Source organism: Ochotona princeps, chromosome 3, assembly GCF_030435755.1.
Source record: "Ochotona princeps isolate mOchPri1 chromosome 3, mOchPri1.hap1, whole genome shotgun sequence".
Lineage (NCBI taxonomy): Eukaryota > Metazoa > Chordata > Mammalia > Lagomorpha > Ochotonidae > Ochotona > Ochotona princeps.
This window is the reverse complement of record NC_080834.1, coordinates 107258435-107285604: the sequence shown is the minus strand read 5'-3', so window position 1 is coordinate 107285604 and position 27170 is coordinate 107258435. Positions and strand designations below refer to the sequence as shown.

The following is a 27170-nucleotide window of genomic DNA, read 5'->3' as shown; positions in this document are numbered from 1 at the left end:
GCCAGTAGGTAGCAAGGAGCCAAGCCCTTATGTCTTTTCAGCTGCTTTCTCAGGCAATTAGCAAGGAGTTGGATCAAAGTGGAACAGCCAGGACTTGAACGATCAAATGGGATGCTGGCATTGAAGATAATGACATCCCTGGTTGTACCACAATGCCAGCCCCAGTCATTAATTTTGTATCAGTAGTTTAATACAAGTTATATAAACTACCAGACATTTACATATAGGACATAAGACCTTTATATCAAATGAGTATCACTGACAGATTCAAATCACTCTCCAGAAAAGATAATTATTGCATACAATTAACAGATCTTTGGGAATAAATCAGTTTCTCAGAAGGTCTGGGAAGTTGTTGGGAACATTATAAATTGTTACTGTGGGCTGACCTTGCAGCATAGTAAGTTAAGGTGCTGCCTTGCAACACTGGCATTTCTTATAGGAGCCGGTTTGTGTTTCATTAACTCCTTGATAATGCACCTGGGAACACAACAGAAGATGGTTTAAGTACTTGTGTCTCTGTCGCACACATGGCAGATCAAGGTGAAATTCCACTCTGGTAGCTTCAGCCTGTCCAGTCTCTGCCATTGCAGCCTTTGGGGAGTGATCTACTACATGGAAGAGAATTCTTTCTCTCCTTTGCTCTCTTCCTGCCTCTCCCTCTCTGTCCTTCTCTTCCCTCTATCTCCCTTTCAAATTAAATTATATAAAGTTTCTTCTGTTAAGATTTGCGATTTTTTTAAAGATTTTATTTATTTTGTTGGAAGGGTAGATTTACAGAGAGGAGAGTCAGAATGAACTTCTGTTCTCTAGTTCACTCCCTGAATATCTGCAGCAGCTAGAGCTGAGTCGTTCCAAAGCTAGTGCCAGGAACTTCATTTAGGTCTTTCACATGAGTGCAGGGTCCCAAGGTTTTGGAACATCCTCCATTACTTCCCCAGCCAAAAGCAGGGATCTGGATCAGAAGTGGAGCAGCCAGAACACAAGCTGACATCTATATGGGATGCCAGAGCTTGTTGGCAGGGCTTAGCTAATTGAGCCATCATGCCAGCCCCATAGTCTTACAACTAAGTTGTTTTAGGTAGCTACATTCTTGAGCCTCAGTAAAATTTAAAGGCTTCTTTACAAGTAGGAAAAGGTTTCTCACCCAGTCTGAACCACTGTAGAGCAGAAAGCACATCAGTCAGGTTAGAAATTATGCTGTGGTAATACAGAAAACACCAGGATGTCTTTTAATTTTTACTAAAACAACCTTTTATTTTCCACTCATATTACATGTTTGTCATAGTTGGATGAAATAATTATAAGAAGAATAGAAAAACAATACTTGAGGAAATAATGGTTACATACTTCCAAATTTGGTCAAAACTATGTAACCACCAACCCAAGTATTCCAGGAAGCCCCAAGCAAAAACTCCAGTATGATGGAGTAGATTTGTCCTAGTTATTTCAGGTACCAAAAATAAACTTTATAAAATTTTGGTATGTAAATTTTAAAAACTCTGTTAATAAAAAGTTAGAAATGAATGATAAAATTATTAGTAAGATAGAAAAATAGATTATAAAGATTCTTATGGGAAATTGAGTACTTGTTCTAAATCTATGCTTTCCCTAAACCAGATAAATTATATACTTTATCACTTCTTCAGAAATATCACCAGTTATCCTTCAAAGCCAGAATTGCTTTGGCATAAACACTCATAAAAGTAACCATTTCCAAAAAAACAAACCATGTTTGTGTGTATTGTGGGATGGATGGAATTTAGAAGAGAGAAACATGCATTATTCTGACAATGCAGTGATGAAACAAATAGATTCATAGGACGTAACTGTCTTAGCATGTGGGGGCAGGGATTGTGGCACCGAAGATGAAGTCATTCATTGGGTGCCTGCACCTCTTTGAGTGCCTGGGATTGAGTGCTTCCCAGCTTCGCTCCGGTGCAACTTCCTGCTAATGCACACACTGGAATACAGCAGATGAAGGCCAGGTATTCTGGTTACTGCCATGCAAGAGACCTGAATGGAATTCCTCACTCTCAGCTTTGGTCTGGTCCTGGCCTAGCCCCAGACTGTTGGGGACATCTGGAGAATGAACTAGTAGGTGACAGGTACCTAGAGAGAGAGAGAGAGAGAGAGAGAGAGAGAGAATATTTCATCTTTAAAATAAAAAAGTTTGAGAAAACAAAGGTGTATCGAGCATTTTATCTACCATAAATTTATAAACAGTTCTGAAGATCCAAAAGTAATAACAAGTTCTAGATATGTTTAAATGTATCTTTAGTTTTCTTAAAATATTATGGACTTACTCCCACAGAATTTCTTCTTCCTTATTTCTACAATAAGCCTTACTTGATTTGGGGGTGGGGGTGGTTTTGGTTTTGTTTTTTACTTTTTTTAAAATTTTTTGTTTGTTTTTGCCTTTAGAACTCTTGCCAAATTATCCTACTTTATCTTGTAAAATTTTTTTTAATTTCTATCTCTTTGTTAGTAATTAATGTTGATTTTAATTGCTACAAATATTGTATTAATATCACACAGTTGATTTTGTTTTGGACATTTCTATTGCTTGCAGTTCAGAAATACTGTCATCTGCTTTTAACATTCTGTGCACAAAATGCACATATTTGTGTGACTTTATTTCTAGATGTGGAACTGGATCATAAGATATACATATGTTCACTTTTGATAGATTGTTTTCCAAATTGATTATAATAAATTATACCCCATCTTCAGTGTGTGAAATGTCTGATTGCTGCACATTCTTATCACCCCTTGGTTCCAGTTTCCATGAAATGTTAATATTGAGTACTTTTTCAAGTTTAATAACTATTTGAATATGATCTTATAAATTTCCTGTTCTAATTAATCACTTGCCTGTTTTGTTTGTTTGTCCTTTTTTTATGAATTATAGAAGTCAGTTATATACTCTGGAAAAAGCATTTTTCTTGGTAAATGCTTTTCTCTTAAAATTTTACATAGGTGGAATGAATGGCTGAATTACGACATATACATTCCTGATCTTCCTCGTGCTGCTCGACTTTGCCTCTCCATTTGCTCTGTTAAAGGCCGAAAGGGTGCGAAGGAGGTAAGGTATCTCTATTTTCCTATGAAAATTCCTAATTATATGACTAATTAGATTTTCTTCACAAAATAATCATTACTTTTTTCTTTATTTTAAAAAACCTATTTTTAATATTTAATAAATTGTTGTAGAAGAATACATTGGGAGAGTTTCTAGAATTTACTTATGATTAGTGTGTCCTGAGTTAATATTGATTAAAATTTTTAACCATACACAGTAACTACTTAGCAGTGACTAAATGCAATTATCTTATCTGTCATCCTTGCTTTAGTTCATATTCCTGATTTGTTTTAAGATTTATTTATTTAGGGCCAGTGCATTGGTTCAACTGGCTAATCCTCCAACTTCTAAGTACTGCATGCCATTATGGGTGCCAGTTTGTGTCCCGGATGCCCCACTTCCCATCCAGCTCCCTGCTTATGACCTGGGAAAGCAGCAAAGGATGGCCCAAAGCCTTGGGACCCTGCACCCATGTGGGAAACCGGAGGAAGGTCCTGGCTTTGGAATGACTCAACTCCAGCCATTGCAGCCATTTTGGGTAGTAAACCAGCAGAGGGAAGATCTCAGTCTCCTTATCTCTGTAAAACCTGCCCTTCTAATAAAAATAAATACTTTTTAGATTAATTAATTAATTAATTAATTTGAATGGCAGAGTTCAGGAGGGGGAAAGACAGAGAGAGGGAGATATTCAGTCCATTGATTTATTCCCCAGCTGGCCAAATTTGCCAGGGCTTGGCCAGACTGAAGCCAAGAACCAGTAGCTTCTATCAGGTCGTTCATGTGGGTGCAGGGGCCTGAGCAGTTGGGTCATTTTCTGCCTCTTTCCCAGATACGTTGGCAGGGAGCTGAATTGGAACTAAAGTCAGTCATATTTGAGAAGGCATCCATATGGGATGTTGGTGCGACAGGCAGCAGCTTTTCCCACTGTACCATAGTCCCATCCTCATTTATAAAAGAAAACACATGTAATGACAAATGAGAAAAAGGAAAGAAAGTAATTAGACTTTGAAAAAAACTCAGTGTGACTTTTTATGACTCTCATACTGCTGTCACTATAAACAGTTGTTGAATTCTGCTTTTTAGAGAGGTCTTCTGAAATGAATATTCTTTGTTTTTTTTTGTTTTGTTTTGTTTTAAGGAACACTGTCCATTGGCTTGGGGAAATATAAACTTATTTGATTACACAGACACTCTGGTATCTGGAAAAATGGCTCTAAATCTTTGGCCAGTACCTCATGGATTAGAAGATTTGCTGAACCCTATCGGTGTTACTGGATCAAATCCAAATAAAGTAAGCTGTTCATTATCACAAATTGGATTATTTTCTTTCTTTTTTTTTAATGATAATCAAATACTACATATGTATAATAACTGTTTTTCTATCTCTTAGGAAACCCCATGCTTAGAATTGGAGTTTGACTGGTTCAGCAGTGTAGTGAAATTTCCAGATATGTCAGTGATTGAAGAGCATGCCAATTGGTCTGTATCCCGAGAAGCAGGATTTAGCTATTCCCATGCAGGACTGGTAAGGCAACTCACCGAGTTTCTGAAGAATCAACCATAACGTGTAGATTTGATTACATACTCTGTGTGAATGAGATGATGTATCCTAGTTATACTCCATTGATACTGTGAGCTCTAGGACAGTTTGGGGGAAGAATGAAATGCTCTTTATGTTAGTATTTTTATTGCTTCACTGCTTTTCTTTGTTTATAATGAAAATATTAAATCGAAGCAGAAATACAAGATTATAAACCATGGTAGGTGTAAGGAAAGAAAAAATAAAGTGTGCTAAGACTAAATGAGAGTTGAGAGGGAATCAATTGAGAGAAAAAAAATCTGAAGATTTTTCTGAGGTAATAACCTTGAACTTGAGACTAAAGCTTAAATACTTTGTTAGTTGAGCTTGGAAGCAGAGGAAATAATAAATCTTCAACATACTAGTTCAGATTATCCAAAAAAAAAAAAAAAGAGTATATGGGATTAATTTAGTTTTTTAGTTTTAGCAATTACTTTCAAACTACGATACAACTGAATTCAAGGACCTTTAACTGTCCTCATTTCTCAAGGACAAATGTGTTAGTGCTAAGATATTTTTTGCCATGTGGTATCTTTCTCCTAGTTTCGAATTTATCACTTTTTTGGGAGTGGGAGAGTCGGGGGGTGACTGCGAACCTGTGTAGGTAATAGATAGGCCAGTCGATGAATGTTGGTCGAAGAGGTCCTGAAATATGTTTGCCTCAGAAACAGTAACAGCAGCACCCGCAGGCAGCCTGGAACACTGCACTAGGGAATGTTTTTCAGTATTCTACAGCAATCTTCTCAATAAGTTTAGCAATTCTTTTTGTAAACTAAGTAATATAATATCTTTCCTGCACTTAATTTCAAAGATGAGTTTCTTCCTTGAACAGTTCTCTTTTTCAGGATTGTTATTTCATACCTTGTAGTTTTTCTTAAAACTTTCTTTCTTCAAAAGAAAAGGAGGAAAATATTTGAATACTAAAATAAAGCAGTCTGTCTTTAAAATACCCTCTGGGACTATAAGCAGCTTTTGTAAATCTAAGATACATTATGAGATATCAGATTTCCTGTTTTTAAAAATGTTTTACTGCTTCCTAAGAATTATTTCCTAAGAATTATTTCATCATTTTTCAATAGTTATTTCCAATTCTGTTACAAAGAAATAACAAAAAAATAAAGAGAAGACTAGAATAGTCTTAGCCTTGAATAATCATGCACTATTGAGATAAATCATCGCTATTACGTCATCTTTCAGTTTTGTTAATGCATTACCTAATGCAGTTTTCTCATCGATTGGGGTCTATAAGACTTTCATTGAACTTGGTGAGAATTCCTAATTTTTCAGTTTCTACTCATAGTAACAAAGAAAAAGGTAATTGAGACAAAGAAATTGTATAACTATTAGACAAACTACAATGTAAGTCCAAAAAAATAATAAGACTCTAGAACAGAGTTTTTCAGTCAAGCACCATCCACATTTTGGATCAAATAATTCTTTGTTACAGGGTATATCCTCCTGTACGTTACAGCATGCTTAGCAACATCTCTGGCCTCTAGTCAGATCCAGGAGAGAGACAGATCTTTCATCTACTGGTTCACTCCCTAGATAACCTCAACCAAAGCCAAGATCCAAGAGCTTTATCTGTGTCTCCCTGCCACTTGCATGGCAGGAGCCCAAGTACAGGAACCGTCTTTTCCTGCTTTTGCCAGGCCATTAACAGAAAGCTGGATCAGAACTGGAGCATCTGGGACATTAAAGGGCACCCATTTGTGATGCCAGCAGTGCTGGCCCTTGAGTAATATCTTTCTAAGGGCAAAAAAAGGAAGTATGATGTTCAGATTCAGATAGTCGTTCAAAAGGAATTATTTACTCATGTAAAATTTTGTGACTGAATTTGAAAAGGCTCACACTTTGCATTTTTCTACAGGTTTATTTTTATTTATTTGAAAGGCAAGAGTTAAAGACAGAGGAAAAGATAGAAAAATAGTGATTTTTCCCATCCACTGGTTCACACCCAAAATAGCTGCACCAGGCACCCGGCAAGATGGCTTGGTGGCTAAATTCTTGCCTTGCATGCACCAGGATTCCATATAGGCACTGGTTAGTATCCAAATATTCTGCTTCCCATCCAGTTCTCTGCTTATCACCTAGGAAAGCAGTAGAAGATAGCCCAAAGTCTTGAGACCCTGCACCCACATGAGACCCAAACGATGCTCCTGGCTCCTGGCTTCAGATTGCAGCTCCAGCCATTGCAGCCACTTGGGGAGTGAACCAGCAGATCGAAGATCTATCTTCTGTCTGTATATCTGCCTTTTCAGTCAACATGAATGAATCTTTAAAAAAAAAAAAAAAGCTGCAAAAGCCAAGGATGGGACAGAACAAAGCTGAGCCACTTGCTCTCCCATGTGGGTGATGGCATCAAGAACATGGATTATTTTCTAGTACTTTTCTAGGTACATTAGCAGGAAACTGAATCAGAAGAAGAATAGTTGGGACTTGCACTGATGCCCATATGGGATGCTAGTGGGCAATACTTTCACCATTACACCTCAGTGCCAGCCTCTCTTTCTATCTTGGATGATAGTATACATCAAATTTTATCAGATAGATTTCTAAATGGTCAATTGCTGAAGCCACTGAGACCTATAAAGTTGATGACAGGGATCAGTGCTAGAATGTAGTATTTTAAGCCACTGCCTGCAAGACTGGCATCCTGTATGTGTGCTGGTTCCAGTCGTGACTGCTCCATTTCTGGTCCAGCTCTCTGCTAATGCTCCTGGGAAAGCAGAGGATAGGCACCTGAACCCCTGTAGGAGACCTGGAAGAAGCTCCTGGCTCCTGGCTTCAGCCTGACCCAACCCCAGCTGTTATAGCCATTTGGGTAATGAACCAGCAAATAGAAAATCTATTTCTCTCTCACACAGTGTAACTGAATTTCAAATAAATAATCTTTAAAATATTTTAAAATATATATAAAATAAAATCCAGAATTTTCACCCTTACAAAATTTTTCATGCTGTAAACTTGACGATCTTTTTTCTCTATCTGCTGGGCATTGGGTCTTTTTTACTTTCTTCATATTCTGTCTTACATTACATTCATTCTGTTCCTGTATCCTGTGAACTCACTATTTCCTCCATCTGTAGTGCTGTCCTCATCTTAGTGCAGATGACTTCTCCTTATTAACTTGAATCACAAACTGAATATAAGAATATTTAAAGAAGTTCATTCAAAAATAGGCTTTTTCTGTGTATAATTCTTTTTAAATCCTTTAGCATGCTTGGACTTAAAATTGAGTCATTAAAATTACCTTATCTTTTAAAGATTTAATTATTTGAAAGGTAGAGTGATAGGAAGAGAGAGAGGAAAGAAGAGAACTCCTGTCTGCTGGTTCAGTCCCCAAATGGCTGCAACACCAGTGCTGGGCTAAGCTAAAGCCAGGAATCTTAAATTGCATCTTGTTCTCACGTGTAGGTAGCAGTGAACTGGGTACTTAAGCCAGCTTCCACTGTTTGCCCTGTCATATTAGCAGGAAGTCATAAGTGGTGCAGCCAGAATTAGAATTGGCATTTGTGTGAGATGCTAGTGTCATGGGTGTTGGCTTAACTCGTTGTGCTACAGTGCTAGCCCTGCACTAATTTTTTGAAAGTATCGTATAGTGTTTTCTCAGAATCCATTTCCAAATATTCAATCAGAAGTAGCCACTCAGTAATTTCTGCTAACACCTGTAGTACTTATTTCTGCCATCCAGTATTTTTCTTATTTGATTCCACAAAATAAGAACAGGACAAGACGTGTGGCGCATGCCTAACCAGTGCTCATTAAACAAATAGGTACACTGATATTAAACTGTTTAATAAATTAACCATGAGTAAATGCATAAAAACCAGGTAGTTTGGATATGTGCTTTCATTTGTAGCCATTAGAAGTGGCTAAGGGATATGTATTTGTTTTGTATAATATACATTCATAATTATTTGTAGTTAACATGTTTGTGTTAAAGAGAGTTACACATTATTTGAAGTTATAAAAAGGTATGTTATTTTCTTTTAAATTCCTAATACTCATTGTGCAATGTTTAAATAAGGTATTTCTTCTCCCTTACTTATTTTTCTTTTTAAATTAGAAAGCCTTCCAGTGAGGAACATGAAACTGTTTGAAACTTATTATTTTTATTGGAAAGATAGAGATACAGAGGGAAAGATCTTCCATCCACTCCCCAAGCGGTTCACTACCCAAGTGGCCATAGTAGCCGGTGCTGAGCTGATCCAAAGCCAGGAGCCAGGAGCTTTATTCCAGGTTTCTTACTCAAGTACAGGGTCCCAGGCCTTGAGCTATCCTCTGCTGCTTGCTCAGGGCACAAGCAGGGAGCTGGAGGGGAAGTGGAGCAGTCAGGATATGAACCAGTGCCCATTTGGGATCCCAGTGCTTGCAAGGCAAGGATTTAGCCGCTAGGCTATCATGCTGGGTCTGAAATTGTTTACTACCATTCCCTCAAAACCAAATCTGATCTCCCTTTGTATTGGGCAGTTACTCTTCTGTGACTGGTAGGAATATTAATCATGTAAGTACTGGATCTGTTGCACAAATTGATTTTTCCTTGTCTCTGAACATAAAGCTTGTATAAAAAGGAATTCTTTTATAGCAATGAATAGCAATGTGAAGCTTATTGAACATTAATTTGTTTTTTCTAGATCTCTCGTGAACCCAGAGGGAAGATATGACCAAGGAAAAAAAGACATATAAAATATTACTTTGTCTTACAGAGTAACAGACTAGCAAGAGACAATGAATTAAGAGAAAATGATAAAGAACAACTTCGAGCAATTTGTACACGAGATCCTCTTTCTGAAATCACAGAGCAAGAGAAAGACTTCTTATGGAGCCACAGGTAGAGTTGCAATGGAAAAATGTTTTCTGCCTGTTACAAAAGTTGGAACTTTGTCTTTGGACAATCTTGCCATATTTTTACCAGAATAAATCATAATCTACATATTTATTATTCCCTTCTTTAAAATTATGACTTGACTCATATGTCCAGAAAGGCATAAGGCTATGTTTCTTCCTACTTTCCATATTGCAGCCCTTTTTACTTTCTCACCCTCTAATAGGACTTTTAAGGGATTTTTTTTAACTTTTAAGGAATTTTTGTCCATAAAATTCAAGATTTTTAAAAAAGTAGTTTTAGATCAATTCATTTATGATTTAGTTGGTCTGAATATTATTAATTTCAGAAGTCCTCACCTATTTTTCTTGCACTTTTTCAAAGTGAATGACTATTTTATAGTGAAAGTATCCTACTTGTTAAAGGACATTGGTATATTATAAATTACAATGTATTTCTGCAGAAAGATAATTAGAATAAGTTTTGTTCAGTGGTAACAAAATTGGTGGCTCTGTGGTTCATGTTGCCTAAGTGGGTGAATAGTATGAACCATATATAAAGAATAGTAAAACATACCAGAATTTTTCTGAATTGCCAACTAAATGTAAATACTTATGCATTTCAGTGTGCTTTTTGTTACCTTGGCTATCTTAACCATGTGTCTGTGTATTTTAGGTACATATACAACTAGTGTTAAGCACTGATATCTTCTGATACAAACCAAGATGTAAGAATGTTTTTATTTTCTTTCATCTTTTCCATGCAGACATTATTGTGTAACGATCCCAGAGATTCTACCCAAATTGCTTCTGTCTGTTAAATGGAATTCCAGAGATGAAGTAGCCCAGGTAAATGCCATGTTTGGGATTATTACACAAAATTGACCTATTATGCAAATTGGTTAATTCAAAAATCTTAAAAAATATAAGATGAAATAGCCTCTTTTAAATTAATAATGGTAATGTTATAGAGAAACAATTTCTCATTTCCACAGATACTACTAATTAGAACTAAAAATGTTAATCCATCTTTAAGGGAATTTTTCATATAAACTGATTTTAAAGTCAGACTAAGACCAGGTTTCAGAGATCTCTCTCTTTGCTTTTTAAAGATGATGTCTTCTCTTCCTCCTACACAGATGTACTGCTTGGTAAAAGACTGGCCTCCAATCAAACCAGAGCAGGCTATGGAGCTCCTGGACTGCAATTACCCAGATCCAATGGTTCGAGCTTTTGCTGTCCGATGCTTGGAAAAATATTTAACAGATGACAAACTTTCTCAGTACCTAATTCAGCTAGTACAGGTAAAATAATGTAAATAGAAAAATGGTGTTTGATTAATTGCTTTAAAATGATCAACTTTTATGAATTATACCTATATTCTTGAAGACTTTTCTTTAGACTATCCATATAGAAATTGATGCTGATTCATTTGGGGTTTTTGTTTTTTAATCACCAGGTCCTAAAATATGAACAGTATTTGGATAACCTTCTTGTGAGATTTTTGCTCAAGAAAGCACTGACTAATCAAAGGATTGGGCACTTTTTCTTTTGGCATTTAAAGTAAGTCAAAGTAATTCCCTACTAAATTCTTTAGGTATCTGTTTACTTGCTTTCTTCACAGGTGTATAAATATTTATTGCTTCTGTACTTCAGGGTTTTTTTAGATTTTTTTCAAGATTTATTTCATTTTTATTGGAAAGGTAGATTAACAAGGAAGAGATAAGAGGAAGATTTCTGTCCGCTGGTTTACTCCCCTAGTAGCCAACCTGAAGTCAGGAGCCCAGAGCTGCTTCTGGGTCTCCCATGTGAATGCAGAGTCCAGAGGCTTTGGGCCACCCTCTAATGCTTTTCTAGGCCACAAGCAGGGAGCTGGATTGGAAGTGGGGCAGCTGGGACATGAACCAGTGCCCAAATGAGATCCCCTCGTGGTCAAGCCGCGTGGGCAAAGCCCCTGAGCCATTGCACCAAACCCTTACTTATTTATTTTGAAACAGTTGAGGTGGGAGGAAAATAGAGCAAAATCTTCCATCCGCTGATTCATTTCCCACATGCCCATAATGGCCACGGCAGGGCCGTTCCACACCCAGGATCCTTGAGGCTTTATCTGACTCTTGCTGTGAATGGCAGGGGTTCATATACGGGGCCATCTCCTTTTCCCAGGAGAGCTGGATTGGAAGTTTAGCAGTTGGGACACAAACCAGCACACTTATGGAATGTCCGCTTCACTGCTGACTGCTTTGCCTGTTCTACCATAATGCTTAGCCCTGTACCTTAGATATTGTTTGGCTGGAAGAATTTTCCTTAATGAAAGTATGGTACCAGAGATGACAACTTTTTCTCTCCAAAATTAAATAAGCAATAAAATTTAAAACTGGATTTCATTCATATTTGAGAGCTATAATACTTTCAGATTACAATTCACTGTAAGCAAGATAAATTTTGCTAGAGCCAGGTTAATGTAGCCATAGGTTTTACATTATATATGAATTGAAATATCCTAAAATTAATTTTTAAAAAAAACCTTAGGGTTAAGAATATTACTGGTGAAAATCCCATATTTCTTACTAGAAAGCAGGCTAAGAATAATAAATAATTTGTAGAATGTGACATTGCTGGTACTCAAAGGTCATCAACTGTCTATAAATCTAGAAACATATTGCTAGGTAATGTGATCTTTTTTAATGTTAAGACAAGAACATGACACCTAGCAGCGAAGTTTAACATAAATTTAGAGAGAATATAGAAAAATGCGGGCAAACACACCAAAAGAGCAAGTTTTCTTGGGTATTTGTACCCAGCTTATTTGCTTCATTTTGTGTCCCGTTTCATTTATTCATGTAATATCCTATATTGAAATTAATGAATGGAAAGTAGTTGAAATAAACATAGAAGTTATAGTTATTAAATTTAAATGTCTAGGAGCTACCTGAAAACTTTGGTTTTGCTTCTGAGTCATAGGTTCTTTACCGTCCTACTGTTAGTAGTGTTTATGCTTTTAAGATCTTTTGCTTTGGGGCCCGGCGGCAGGGCCTAGCGGCTAAAGTCCTCGGGATCCCATATGGGCGCCAGTTCTAATCCCGGCAGCTCCACTTCCCATCCAGCTCCCTGCTTGTGGCCTGGGAAAGCAGTTGAGGACGGCCCAATGCATTGGGACCCTGCACCCGCATGGGAGACCCGGAAGAGGTTTCTGGTTCCCGGCTTCGGATCGGCGCGCATCGGCCCGTTGCGGCTCACTTGGGGAGTGAATCATCGGACAGAAGATCTTCCTCTTTGTCTCTCCTCCTCTGTGTATATCTGGCTGTAATAAAATGGATAAATCTTTTTTTTTTTTTTAAAAAAAAGATCTTTTGCTTTGTTTTCATCTTTTACTTTTTTTTTTTTTTTTAGATCCGAGATGCACAATAAAACAGTTAGTCAGAGGTTTGGCCTGCTTTTGGAGTCCTACTGCCGTGCATGTGGGATGTACTTGAAGCACCTGAATAGACAAGTTGAGGCTATGGAAAAGCTCATTAATTTGACTGACATTCTCAAACAGGAAAAAAAGGATGAAACACAAAAGGTTTGTGATTCTTTCTTTTTTTGTTTGTTTGTTTTTGAGATATGATTTGTTCTGTGGGCATGACTGATTAGAATGTAGGTCATGGGCATGGTCCCTGAGATCAAAGTGGGTTAGGATCCAAGTTTCACTACATCTCCCATAGTACAAAATGAAAATAGTTCTTTGTAGTATTCTTCTGAGAATGAAATTACTTGAGACATACAAAGCTCTTGACACACAGTCTTTAAGCCACATGAGATACACAAAAGTTGTCTTTACTTTCCTCTCTTTTTTTTTTTAAGATGTATATATTTTTTGTTTGAAAGGTAGGTTTTGCCAAGAAATAAGAAGAAACACGGTGAGGTCTTCCATCCACTTAATTACTCCTCAAATGGTCATAAAGGCCTGAGCTGAGCCTATTGGAAAAGGGATCAGGAGCGCTTCTTCCGGATCCCCCATGGGGGTGCAGGACCCAAAGACTTTTGCTAGTCTCTGTTGGTTCCCCAGGCCATAAACATGGAGAGCTGGGTTGGAAGTGGAGCAGCCAGTACACAAACCAGTACCCATATGGAATGCCAGTGCTAGCAGACAAAGGAACAGCCTGCTGCACCACAGTGCTGGCCGTCCACTTCTTTGATTTGATTTTTGATGCTGTTCTACATAGTTGATCAAAGTGAATAGGGTCAAGGATCAAGAAAAAGTGGGCAAGACCATTGTTTACACATTTTCTTTTTCCTCTTCCTGTATATGGGGGGAAGAAGGGGATACAAGAAGAGAAGCTACACCCAGCCTCCCAACTACCACATTACCCGGGGTAGGGGAACTGCCACCTGATGTCATCCCAGGGTCCCCATTGTGGAGCATTTTCTGAGGATTCTCCTCATGTGGCTCCAGTTGTTCCAAGATGCTGCTGATATTACCACTCCAAGAATGAGGAAATTTTTCCAAGATCGATTGACTGTCCCAGTTTACCTTCGAGTTTCTGTTGGCCCAGCAATTTGCTGTCAAGCTTCACTGGAGTAGTTGATCAGTTTGTTCTGCCCTCCTTCCTCTGCAAACCAGTGGGCCTACAATCCAACCCAGCCCATCCCAGCCCTGCCCACCACACATTTGGCCCTCATGTACCATAGGGGGAGCTGCAGCCAAGTCAGAGCAGTCCCCAGTAATGCCCCCCCCCCCCCCAGCTCTGGTTCCTGTACCTGCCAGCATGTGCAGTGCACTGGCTGGTGTGTCCCACATCCCCTTGAGATCTCATATACACTACTGGGCAGGAAGCCTAACTCAACCCAGCCGACCCTACCCTCCAGCCCACACTCATGCCAGCCAGCCTGGCCTACCCCCCAGTCCTGGTTCTCATGCTCACCAGTAGGAGTTGCAGCCCATCAGCAAGGTGCCTACAACCTCCCCACTGGACCCACTCCCTACCATGGATATTGCACCCTTCAGGTGGTTCTGCAGTCTAGCTTGACAAAACTTGTCCCCAGTCCCAGCACTTGCCAGCTGATGGCTGCGGCAAAGCCCAGCCTGCCTGTCCTTGTTCTGGCTCATGCCTGCACCAGTGGATGCAATCGGTTAGCCCAGCCTGGCTCTCCCCTCTAAGCCAGTTCACTTTTAAGCCAACAGGTGTTGTAACCCTGCCCAGCCTGTCTGGCCCCAGTTCCAGCTCATGCTCACCACCATAAGGAGTGGCCCAGCAATATCTCCTTTCTTTTTTATGGAACCCTTCTTTCTTTGTTCAATCATTTATTTTCTCATAGCAGGATCAAAAATTAATGGAAAGAAATTAATTTTTATGTTTTGAAGTTTGAAGTCATACTTGTGATATGCTGCAGTCATCTGTAAAATAGTTTAGTGTAATTAGGAAATATGAACTATATTTTAAAAGATTTTTCATTACCTTTTCCTACTCCCCATTTATTCAGTCTAATCCATCATATGCTTCTGAAAAGAGTGAAATTATTGCTTACCTCTTGTGAAATGGGAACTAGTAGGAAATACTGCCAGTGAATACCACAAATAACAAGTACATAAATTAACAGTACTGAATTTTTCCAAACATTATCATTGTTACTTGGAGGAAAAATAAAACCTTTAGAAATGGAAGTTACTCTATGAATTTAATCACATAGTGTATAACTGAATTGATTTTAATTTATGTTGTGATTAAATATATACATATATTCTTTTTAAATATTGGTACATTAGAAAATGTACTGTTCTTGATACTGGACTTTATGGTCTAGAGGGGACTTTACACACTTAGGAACAAAACTTATCATACCTAAACTAGATACAGACATTTCTTTCTAAGCCAGAATTATATCATAAATTGGCCATAATACAAAGGATTTATTGCGAACATGAAATTTATTACTCAAATCATTGTTAGTGTAAATGAACTTGTGCTAGAGAACTGAAATTGAAGTGCTGGATGCAAAAGCAGTTGCTTTGAGTGGTTTTGTGTTCTACTATAACAGTGAATGATAAAGTATATAATGCACTGTCATAACATTAGGGTTGACAGCGATGGAAAAAGAAATACCCTCAGTGTGAGTACCTTAGCCCATGATCACAGTTCACTTCAGTATAGGATGAAGGGGAAAAATTATTTTTAAAATTTAACCGTAATCTTAATAGTTCTTTATTAACTTTTGTTAAATCTTTTTATCAACATGTCTACCCCACCCACATTAAAATTTCCAACACATGGATGTTTTCTAAAATAAAATGTCAGGTATCACATGATAGCTCAACAGTCTAGCCACTGGTCTCAATTGATTAAAAAGGAATATTTCTTGTAGCCAAACCCTGAATGTAATGTGAGACTTAATGTAACAAATATTTTCAAAGTCATTTTCCCAGCAGTTTACTTTTAGCTTCATTAAAGGTTTTTACCCAACAGAATATAAATGTGTTATCTCCTAAAAAGCTTGAAATTAAGATCCCTAAATTAAGTTTCCATGGATTTTGTAGTTTTTCCTCTAGAACAAAGTGGAACAGAGATTTTCTATAGTCTGTGCGGTCTCTGTTTTAACTATTCAACTCTGTAATTCTAGTATGGAGTCGGTTAATATGTAGTGAGTGGGTATGGCTACATCCTAACAGAGCTTGATAAAAACAAATGATCAGCAGTCCATAATTGATCAACCCTGCTCTAGAACCAGAACTCAGCAAACAGAATTTGTCTTGCCCCTAGATGCGTATGATGCCATTTTTGACTGTCACCGAGTTACAGGGCTCTGTGCTATGGAAACCTTCCTGTTTAGAATTCATTCCTCAGATGTGAATTTAGAGACCTCACCATACTGAAGCAGCAGTGTAAAAGATATTAGCTGTTAGTTTTACTCTTTATAAAACAGTTTCTACCCATGATTGTATTTTTTTTTTTAATCAGGTTCAAATGAAGTTTTTAGTTGAGCAGATGAGGCAGCCAGATTTCATGGATGCCCTACAGGGCTTTCTGTCTCCTTTAAATCCTGCTCATCAACTAGGAAATCTCAGGTAAGGTGCTTCCTTGGGAGTTGTATTGATATGTTTAAGTCAGTAACTTTTCTAGAAAAAAAGTTGAGAAAAGCCAAAATGTATGTTTAATTAGGAGGTCAGTAGCATATCCTTATTCCTTCCTATTCTATCCTGCAAACAGTTTAGAACTGAATGTCTTCATAATGAATTTCTACAACTTTAATAAAGTTTAAAACATTTAGTAGCTGTTTTTATAGCTAAAATTTCTGATGTCCTAGAATAAGAAATGAAATGTAGTATCTGTAAAACTAGTGGTATGTGCCCATGTCATATAAAAATTTTTTAAAGCTTGAGATTTTTTTCTTTATACTTCTTAGAAATAAATTCATAAATCAAAATTGAGAAAATTTAAAAACTGTAGCACATCCAAAAGCTATACTGTATATGTATTTATAATAAATTTGAGGATAAGAAAAATAACAAAGCTAAGGTACTTAGTAAAGTTTTTACCTATTTTAAAGGCTTGAAGAGTGTCGAATTATGTCCTCTGCAAAAAGGCCACTGTGGTTGAATTGGGAGAACCCAGACATCATGTCAGAGTTACTGTTTCAGAACAATGAGATCATCTTTAAAAATGGGGATGGTAAGGAAGAGTGTTAATGAGCCTCTGATCCCGGAGTGTAGCTACCTTTCTCTACTCAGGATATTTATAAACTGAAAACTAATGAAAGCAATTTGAAGAATACACATGTGAAAAAAAACAATACAGGCAGATGTTTTTATGCTTGTAATCACACACACACAGAAGGGAGTTGAAGCCGTTACCCCAAAAGATGTTGCTTTAATGTGTTCGTTATTTTGAGTTAAGGACAGTGGAAAAGCAGTGGGTTTCTCTGCATTTCCAATCACATGCCTGAAGGTGGATCTTCTAAAAAGAGATTCAGTTGTCCTTAGTATCCTCCCCGAGTCTACAGGAGGGCTAACCCCTACAGTTGTAACCTGAGTACTTATTTTTATTTTTAATGAGTATGCATGTGTAGAGGAGAGAAAAATGGCTTCCCTTCTGCCCTTCTGTTACCTGTTTTCTTGGTAAGACAGATTAACATATGAAAAACAGAATTTAATCATATACACACAGAAGTTCTGCAGAATGTGAGACTTGAAAAACATTGAAATGGTTGATGGTTTGTAGCATCATGAGCCTACAGAAAGGAGTAAGAGTTTGGGGCTTCTGGCATATGAGGATAGCACAAGTTATGGGACGATGAGGATTGTCTTCATGTGAGAGATCCTAAGAAAAGTCACAGTCTCTTGATTGTGGTGCCTACCTCCAATTGATTTTCCCTTGTTGAGTTGACATTTCTGTACTCCTTCAGGATTGGAACTACTAAAATCAGTTTCTGTTACTTGCCTGAATTGTATAGCATCCATTCATTCCCTATTCTGTGTGTGAGACCATAGCACATGGAGTTGTAGCAGTAAAACAGAACCACAGCTTCTTGAAGTGTATAGTCTTTAACAAGGAAAAGAAGTGCATTAACAAATAATTACAAAAATCACAGCAAAAGTACAAAGGAAAAAAGAGGTCTGTTAAGGTGACATATGAGAAAGATTTAATTTATTTGGAGTCTTTGCTATTGGGAAAGGAGAAGATCATCTTTGGCTTTTTGTTAGGAAAGTGACATCTCAATAGGGATTTCTGTTGATCCCACTAGGCTAAAACTGATATATATTCAAGAGAAAAATAAATAATGGTTTTAAAATTTTTGTGAAATAATGTGCTTGATTACTTCAATGTTACAGTTACGTTAATGAGGATATGTTAGAATTAAAGAATCAGAGTCTTGCTTTCTTATTAATTGTTTTGAAGCATAAATATAGCTATACTTGTTTTTTGTATGATCCCCAAATTGCATTTATTACAACCAGTGATACATATTATTTGAATTTCAGATTTACGGCAAGATATGCTAACACTTCAGATTATTCGCATTATGGAAAATATCTGGCAAAATCAAGGTCTTGATCTTCGGTGGGTAGCCATTAAAGCAACCTGTATGCTGAAACTTAACCTGTAAAAGTAAACTATTAGTATTAATTATAGAAGCAGCTATCCATAAGAAAATATAGGTTATATATATGTAATTAATAGCAGTTAATTTCTAAGGTAATTTCATTTGTCCTCATCTTTCTTGTCTTGAATTAGCCAGTAAGTATTATCAGCCAGGTAAGAAGAAGAGCTATTTATTTGTATTTGTATGTGTATGTATGTGTAATTTATTTCTTTTTCTGGGAAAGGTAGATTTTACAGAGGGAAGGATCTTCCATCTGTTCTTGGTTCTTCCTAAAGTGTCCATTAAGGCTGGAACTGAGCCAGTACGAAGCTAGGAGCTTTTTCTGGGTACAGAGTCCCAAGGCTTCAGGCCATCCTGTACTGCTTTCCCAGGCCAAAGCAGTGAGCCAGATGGGACAGGAACCTGCGCTGATAGCCCATGTGGGATCCCAGCACATGCAAGGCGAAGACTAACCACCAGGCTATTGCACCTGGCCCCAAGAAGAGCTATTTCTAACAAATAGTACAGTCTGCATCTATCTCTGAGATGACACCAAAAGGAATAAGATAGGGGAAATACAGAATGCTCATTTGTATTATGAGTTTAATGAATATAAACTAAAATTTATAATAGAAATCTAATAATTCTAAGGCTGTAAATTTTGTAATCTTGAAATATCTTGCAGCAAACTTTATAAAGCCAACTAAAATCTTTACCAATTTTCTGCCAAGCTTTGTACAGTTAGTAGTAGATCCAGATTCTATCATGCCTCTCGTTTTCCAAGTCACTGTTGATTCTATTAATTTTTTTTCTTCTTGATTCTTTACAAATACATGATCATTCCACCAAAATCCACCTTCTGTAAAATTTCTTTTCTCTGTAGGAATTGTAAGAGTCAAGTCCAGCTACAGCAGCAGTTAGATAAAGTAGAAATTAGTGGATCAGAATTAATTGTATGTCTCTTACTGATAAACAGTAAGTAGTGTATAATCATTGGAAATAATAACATTTTTCAATCTAACAAATTTTTCTGGTCTAAAGTTTAAGTACTTATGTAAAAATTATTTAAGGAAAATCTTAATATTTTTGTTTATGACAAAAGCAGAGTTCAGATTTATTTATAACTTTTATATCAACAGGATTTGTTGGGCTCTTGACTCTTCAGAACATGAGCATGCTCAGTTGCAATCAGATAAGAGCATAAAGTAAGAGAAAATGAGCAGTGCACTCTTAGGAATTTGTGTATTTACCAGGACAAATAGAAGGAAAGCATCTATAGATTAACAATTTGTAATGCCAGTGTTTTAAGAGGTATAAGAAATTACACTATAAAAAACACTGTGACTCTTGGCTAGCGTTAATGAGAGTGTCTTTAACTGAATGGTAGATATAAAAGCCAGAGTATCCTGGCACAGTGGCCTAGCGGCTAACGTCCTTGCCTTGAACATGCCGGGATCCCATATGGGCACCGGTTCTAATCCCGGCAGCTCTACTTCCCATCCAGCTCCCTGCTTGTGGCCTGGGAGGGCAGTGGAGGATGGTCCAAGGCCTTGGGACCCTGCACCCATGTGAAAGACCTGGAAGAGGTTCCTGGCTCCTGGCTTTGGATCAGCGCAGCACCAGCCATTGCAGTCACTTGGGGAGTGAATCATCGGATGGAAGATCTTCCTCTCTGTCTCTCCTCCTCTCTGTATATCTGACTTTGCAATAAAAATAAATAAATCCTTTTCAAAAAGCCAAAGTACAGGAAAGTAAGGGGGAAAATACAAGTAAGTGACTTAATCTATATTAGATTATGAATTTAGGAAGTAAAGCTATATTTTATGAGAATAACACAGCAAGGAGAACCACACTGTAATGAATTTATGGGCCAGTGTGGATGTTAGGTTTTTTTCCCCAGCTTCACCTTTGGCTACCTGTCCTATTTAATACTCCTTTCTTTTAACCTATTTAATAAGTGATTAAATAGGACATATCCTAAAAGCACTTCTACATGCCAAAGTATAGCTGTTATCAAGGAGATTTGTCAATGAAAGTGTGAGGTGAAACTGGTAGCTTTTTATTTTTTCATGGAACTTTTTTTTTTACTTAAAAAATAATAAGCTAGCTGTTATACAGAAATGGATTTTTTTTCAAAATGGACAATATTTGTTTTCAAGGAAAATAGCCTTGACAATATTTGTTGCTAGTGATAGTTTTTGAGCTTTCAAGCATAACTTAAAATTTTGGAAAAACGTGTATCGACCACTGAACTCAGTAGTGTCCCCAAATGTTCTGATTAGACTGGTAGGAATAGTAAAAGTTGGGGGTTTTTTTGGTTTTTGGTTTTGGTTTTTTGGTTTTGGTTTTTGTTTTGTTTTTTTTGTTTGTTTTTGTTATTTGTTTGAAGATTTACTTACAGGGGTGGGGAGGAGCTATAGAGAACAGTTGTTATTTTTTAGAGTGTGATAAAATACTACCACATTTGAGATATTTGAATAAATTAGTAAATTATGTCTTCCCAAAAAAATACTTCAGAGTACTGTAAACTGATATATGGGTGAGAAGTCCAGAGAAAAATTATGACAAGATTTTAATGTTGCATTGTAAACAGCTCATTGATACAGTTTCAGAATTCATATTGCGATTTGAAAAACTGCCACATGTTAGGTTCAGCATAGTGTCAAATAAAAATGTTCAAAATTATCTGAAAAGACTATTGTGAGAATATTCCTCCTTTATCTTATTACCTGCGTTGAGGCTTGATTTCTTCATTTATATCAATTAAAACAAGGAATTAGTTATAGAAGTATATATGAAAGTCCAGAGAAATACTGGCTCTGTGGCGTAGGAGGTAAAGCCACCGTCTGTGGTTTCAGCATCCCTTAGGAGTGCTGCTTCAGCTCCTGGCTGCTCCACTTCCAGTCCAAATCCCTACTAATTGGCCTGGAAAACAGTAGAAGAAAGCCCTAGTGCTTAGTTCTTTTCCCACACGTGAGAGGCCTGAAAGTTGTTCCTGGCTCCTGACTTTAGACAAACTCAACTCCAGCCATTGCAGCCACTTTGGAAAGTGGACTCAGTGGGTGGAGTTATCTTGTCTGTTATAACTCTGCCTTTCAAGTAAATAAATCTTCGAGGGTGGGGGAGATTAATTTTTATCTTCTCTTTAGTTTCTAATATCAGTAGATGTAATCCACTTAAAATTTCTTTTGAGTCCTTAATAATTTTTACAAATGCAAAGAAATTTTGAAACCAAAATGGGAGAACTTTTGTTGTGAACTTTTGTTTAGTTGCCAGTTAGTTAACCATTTTTAAATTCACCGTTATTTTTAAAGTTGCCAATGTTTTCATTTTAATAACCATAATAATTTTCTTTGCCCTTCTGATATACAGGTAACTGTTGTTTCAGTTGAAGGTTAAGATAAACATGGCAGGTCATTTTCAGTATATTTCCAGAAACACGTTTGTCACACTAACAAAAGAGAAAATTAAATTTTTTTAATTACATTACATAATTGTAAATGTGTTTCCCCTTTTATAGAATGTTACCTTATGGTTGTCTGTCAATTGGTGACTGCGTGGGACTGATTGAGGTAGTGAGAAATTCTCACACAATCATGCAGATTCAATGCAAAGGTGGCCTGAAAGGCGCACTACAGTTCAACAGCCACACTTTACATCAGTGGCTCAAAGACAAGAACAAAGGAGAAATGTGAGTTCTACCATCATTTCTGTATTCATCTGAAGTTTTCTGTATCATGAATCTGTTAGCAGTTATGTATATTCCTCTGAGCTAGACCATAGAAAAGTTATAATATTTGAGAGAAATACGCTTTATCTTTTGAAATATGTTTAGATGATTACAGTTACCTTTACTTTGATAAAATTTTGTACACTGAACTTTACTATCTAAAATGTGTTCTTACTTGTTCTTTTTTTCAATTAACATCACATCACACATTTGAGTTTTACTTCTAATTTATTATTAAAATGAAAAATTAATTAGAATTTAATTGTTTTCACTATAATAGACCATATTCTGTGGTAAGGGAAGATGTGGAGATTTCTTTCTTAAAAAGGTATTTTTTAATTGGAAAAGCAGATTTACAGAGTGAAGAAGAGACAGAGAGGAAGATCTTTCCACTGGTTCACACCCAAGTTGGCACAATAGCGGAAGCTGAGCCAATCTGAAGCCAGGAGCCAGGATCTTCTTCCAGGCCTCCCATGTGGATGTAGGGTCCTAAGGCTTTGGACCATCCTCTACTGCTTTCCCAGGGCACAAGCAGGGAGCTGGATGGGAAGTAGAACAGCTGGGTCATAAACTGGTATCCATATGGGATCCTGGTGCATGCAAAGCGAGGATTCTGTCACTAGCCTACCACCCCAAGACCTGGAGATTTTCGTTGGGACTCCTGAAGATGAGAATTTCAAGGGGCTGACATTGTTACAAAGCAGGTTAAATATTACCTGCAACGTTGTTATTCCACTTGAACACCAGTCTGAGCCCCTGCTGCTCTACTTCCCACCTAGCTTCCTGTTATGTGCCTGGGAAAGCAGCAGAGGTTGGCCTAGTGCTTGGGCCCCCACATCCACATGGGAGTCCTAGAAGGAGTTCTAGTCTTCGTCCTGGCCCCATCCTGGCCGATTCTCTCTCTCTCTCCCTCTCTTTCTCACCCTCTCTCATTCTCACCCTGTTTCTGTGTAATTATGCCTTTCAAATAAATAGGCGAATCTTAAAAAATCAGAGGCCAGTATCATGCATAGTAAATTTAGCCTCTGACTGCATTGTCAGCATTCCATGTATGTGCCTGTTCGAGTCCCAGATACTCCATTTCTGATCCAGTTCCCTGCTAATGTACCTGGGAAAGCAGTGGAGGATGGCCCAAGTCCTGGGACCCCTGCACCCACGTGGAAAACAAGGAAGACACTCTTCTGTCCAACCATTGTGATTATTTGGGAAATTAACCAGTGAGTTGAAGGTCTCTCTGTTTCTCCTTCTCTCTTCATAAATCTGCCTTTCAAATAAAAACAAGTAGCTCTTTTGTTTAAGAAAAATAATAATGAAATTCAAAATTCCTCACATCTCAGGCCATGAATACCTTTCTTCTGTAATGTCAGTGATTGTGTGTACCCTGTGTCTATTTCCACTCTACTCATGAGGTGTTTATTTTTTCTTCATAGATACGATGCAGCCATAGACCTGTTCACACGTTCCTGTGCTGGCTATTGTGTTGCTACTTTCATTTTGGGAATTGGAGATCGGCACAATAGTAACATCATGGTGAAAGATGATGGACAAGTAATGATTTTCTCTTTTTAAAATGTTCTAATGCTCTTAAACTACCTTTATTAATTTTAGATATTATGTATCTGCATGTATGAAACTAATATAATTTCTTATTTTTGAAAGCTATTTCATATAGATTTTGGACACTTTTTGGACCACAAAAAGAAAAAATTTGGTTATAAGCGAGAACGTGTACCATTTGTTTTGACACAGGATTTCTTAATAGTGATTAGTAAAGGAGCCCAAGAATGCACAAAAACAAGAGAATTTGAAAGGTAAGTTCAAGAAATCAAAAGCACAGAATAAAAATTCTTGACACTGTACCTGAAGCAATTGGTATTTTTCAATTTAGAATAACATTATTTAGCAGAATGATTTTAGGAAAAGCTGAATGTTTTAATATTTTTACATTTTTTATGATGTTGAGAAGGAAGAATAAAAAAGGAAATCAGTTTAATCTGGTGAGCTAATCAAGAAAGAAAATAGTGCAAAACTTTATAGTACACTGAAAATTTTTATTTACACCTGTTTGAAAAATTGAATTCTACAAATGATGGATAATGCTTAAAACCAACATTTTCGGTCACCCAGTTTGAAGAAGTTAGTGAAATGTAATTGCTGTGATTGATTATTTTATTATTTTCCTTAACTACCTTGTGCTGTTTTATTAGTTTGTTTTAGACCTTGAGGTACTTTTTTAAACTTTTCATAAAAACGGTGTATCTATAAGTCAGTGCTGACCTAGACTGAGCCTAAAGTGTCTGTTGTAGATCAATTCATATGCTAATAAACACTTACTAATTTTCTGATGGGCCAGTCATTATTTTAGGTGTTGGAGTGGAGACACAGTAGTAAATAAAGTCTTCATCTCCAGGAATTCACATTCTAGTGGAGAAAGTGAAAGGAAAAGTGTTGATAGAAGAATGTGTTTTTTGTATGTTTGTGTTTAAAAGCCTCTAAATATGTATCATGAGCAAAGACCTGAGGATAGTGGCTTCCTACTGACCAAACTATTCTTACTACTTATAGGTTTCAGGAAATGTGCTACAAGGCTTATCTAGCTATTCGACAGCATGCCAATCTCTTCATAAATCTTTTCTCAATGATGCTTGGCTCTGGAATGCCAGAACTGCAGTCTTTTGATGACATTGCATATATCCGAAAGACATTAGCCTTAGATAAAACTGAACAGGAGGCTTTGGAATACTTCATGAAACAAATGAATGATGCACATCATGGTGGCTGGACAACAAAAATGGATTGGATCTTCCACACAATCAAGCAACATGCATTGAACTGAGATGATAACTGACAAACTGAGAGCTCAGTATCTGGATTCTACACCGCACTGTTAACTGTCAGCAGGCAAAGACTGATTGCATAGGAATTGCACAATCCATGAACAGCATTAGAACTTACCGCAAGAACAGAAATAAAATACTATATAATTTAAATAATGTAAATGCAAACAGGGTTTGATAGCACTAAACTAGTTCATTTCAAAATTAAGCTTTAGAATAATGCGCGATTTCATGTTATGCCTTAAGTCCAAAAAGGTAAACTTTGAAGATTATTTGTATCTTTTTTTAAAAAACAGAACAAAACAAAAATTCCCAAAATATACATAAATGATGGAGAAGGAAAAAGAAAGATGTTGTATTTGTCTTGTAAATGCTCTGCGCCTTGAGATGTGGACACAATTAAGGCAGTTACTGCATTAGGACTGAGTCAGCTGGAGTTCATGTTGAATTACATAGAATGGAAATGAAGAACAATTTCTTATTTTTCCCATTGCTGTTCAATTTAGTTTGAAGTGGGTTTTTTGACTCCTTGTTTAATGAAGAAAAATGCTTGGGGTGGATGGACTCTTAAGATTTCTTCAAAGACTTTTTCTTTATAATAAATGAAATCTTTTGGTGATTTGGGGGTCTTAGCTGCGCAATGTTGGGAGCAGTCACAGATGAGACCTGTAGTATGCTGGTGTTTTTGGTTTTAGATTTTTTTCAGGTTTTTTTTTTTCCTCTTTTTAACAGTATTTACAAGAATCTGACTCTTATTTCCTAGGGAAATTCTGGGCTCCCACAAAGTAAAATAATCATCCTAGAAAAAGAATGAGCAGGAGTAGTTCTCATTCCAGAATTGTACAGTATTCACCTTAAGTTGATTTTTTTTCTCCTTTTGCAATTGAACTGAACACATTTTTCATGCATGTTTTCCAGAAAATAGAAGTATTAATGTTATTAAAAAAAGATTATTTTTTTTATTAAAGGCTATTTATATTATAGAAACTATCATTAATATATATTCTTTATTTACATAATCTGTCCCATAGTCATGCATTGTTTTGTACCCCAAATTTTTTATTGTTAGTAGCAGCATGGTCAGCTTTTCTCTTGATCTATAGGTGAGGCTCAGGCACTACCAACTTGTACCATTAGTCAACGTATAATTGTTTAAGGAAAGCAGATTAAACTTCATCCTTTTTCCTTTGCTTTTGTTTCCTCATGAATCCCTGATCTTCCATCTTCTTTTATAGTTGAGAATGGCTGAATCATATGAAATTAGTTGCCAAAATTAATACCATTTAGACTATCTTCCTGAATGCTAACCCTCCCACAACCTCTATTAAGTTCATTAATAATATTTATAATATGGAGGAACAGAAACCATGAAACTTTTACCTTTTTAAGCTATGTATCCATATCTGAATAATGTAAGTAGGACATTAATCCATTTTAAGATCATATCCTATTTCCTCGTCAGAGCTCACTCTTACCTTATTAAATCCCATTCAAGTACACTCATAAACATGTTAAAAAGCATTATCCAAAATTAGGAGTTATTGTTAGTCATAACACTAGAATGTGGTATTTTATTCAGTGTTTGAAATGAATGGCTAATGTCCTAGGAAATAGTTTTAGCAAATGTCCAGGTGCCACTCCAAAAAAAAAAAAAAAAAGGGACAGTAAATTCCTGGCAGTTTTAGATGTTATTGGAAAACAACTTTATATAGAGTGCACACTGAAAACTCTAGTACAACATTATCACTTTTAAAATGCTCTTCTATGAAATCAGGTACCTATACTAGAAGTCTTAAATAGTGAGCAAAGGACTCTAATACAAATATTCTTAATATCTGGTTATTTTAGCACCCTTAAAGGGCATAATTATCAAAGATTTAGGTACTTCACTAAAGCATGTATATAATGTTGCCAACAAGAAAAATGAATTTGAAGATTAGGGAAATTTATTTCTGTAAACTGTCTTGGAATAGTTAAGCCGAATTTAAACTGTTTTGAGCTGGAAATCAAGTAGATTCTTTTGCAGATAAAAAGCTCACAGTTATCATTTTAGACGAC

General features: G+C 36.8%; 1 protein-coding gene across 2 annotated transcripts in view; it reads left to right on the top strand.

Annotated features, from left to right (window-relative positions):
- PIK3CA (phosphatidylinositol-4,5-bisphosphate 3-kinase catalytic subunit alpha) overlaps positions 1-26713 on the top strand; it is a 90337-nt gene extending 63624 nt beyond the window's left edge. The window contains exons 7-21 of one of the 2 annotated variants that reach the window (XM_058661064.1): positions 2980-3085; positions 4221-4373; positions 4473-4607; positions 9371-9495; positions 10256-10337; positions 10628-10792; positions 10948-11051; positions 12879-13050; positions 16424-16530; positions 17013-17134; positions 18445-18523; positions 22066-22236; positions 23706-23823; positions 23935-24086; positions 24841-26713. In XM_058661064.1, the coding sequence (XP_058517047.1) occupies positions 2980-3085; positions 4221-4373; positions 4473-4607; positions 9371-9495; positions 10256-10337; positions 10628-10792; positions 10948-11051; positions 12879-13050; positions 16424-16530; positions 17013-17134; positions 18445-18523; positions 22066-22236; positions 23706-23823; positions 23935-24086; positions 24841-25111 (2062 nt within the window). In that variant the 3' untranslated portion in view covers positions 25112-26713. Of the gene's footprint in view, positions 1-2979; positions 3086-4220; positions 4374-4472; positions 4608-9370; positions 9496-10255; positions 10338-10627; positions 10793-10947; positions 11052-12878; positions 13051-16423; positions 16531-17012; positions 17135-18444; positions 18524-19428; positions 19521-22065; positions 22237-23705; positions 23824-23934; positions 24087-24840 lie in introns of those variants that run through there. The other variant, XR_009245085.1, reaches the window with a different exon arrangement.
- The last annotated feature ends 457 nt before the right edge of the window (positions 26714-27170 follow it).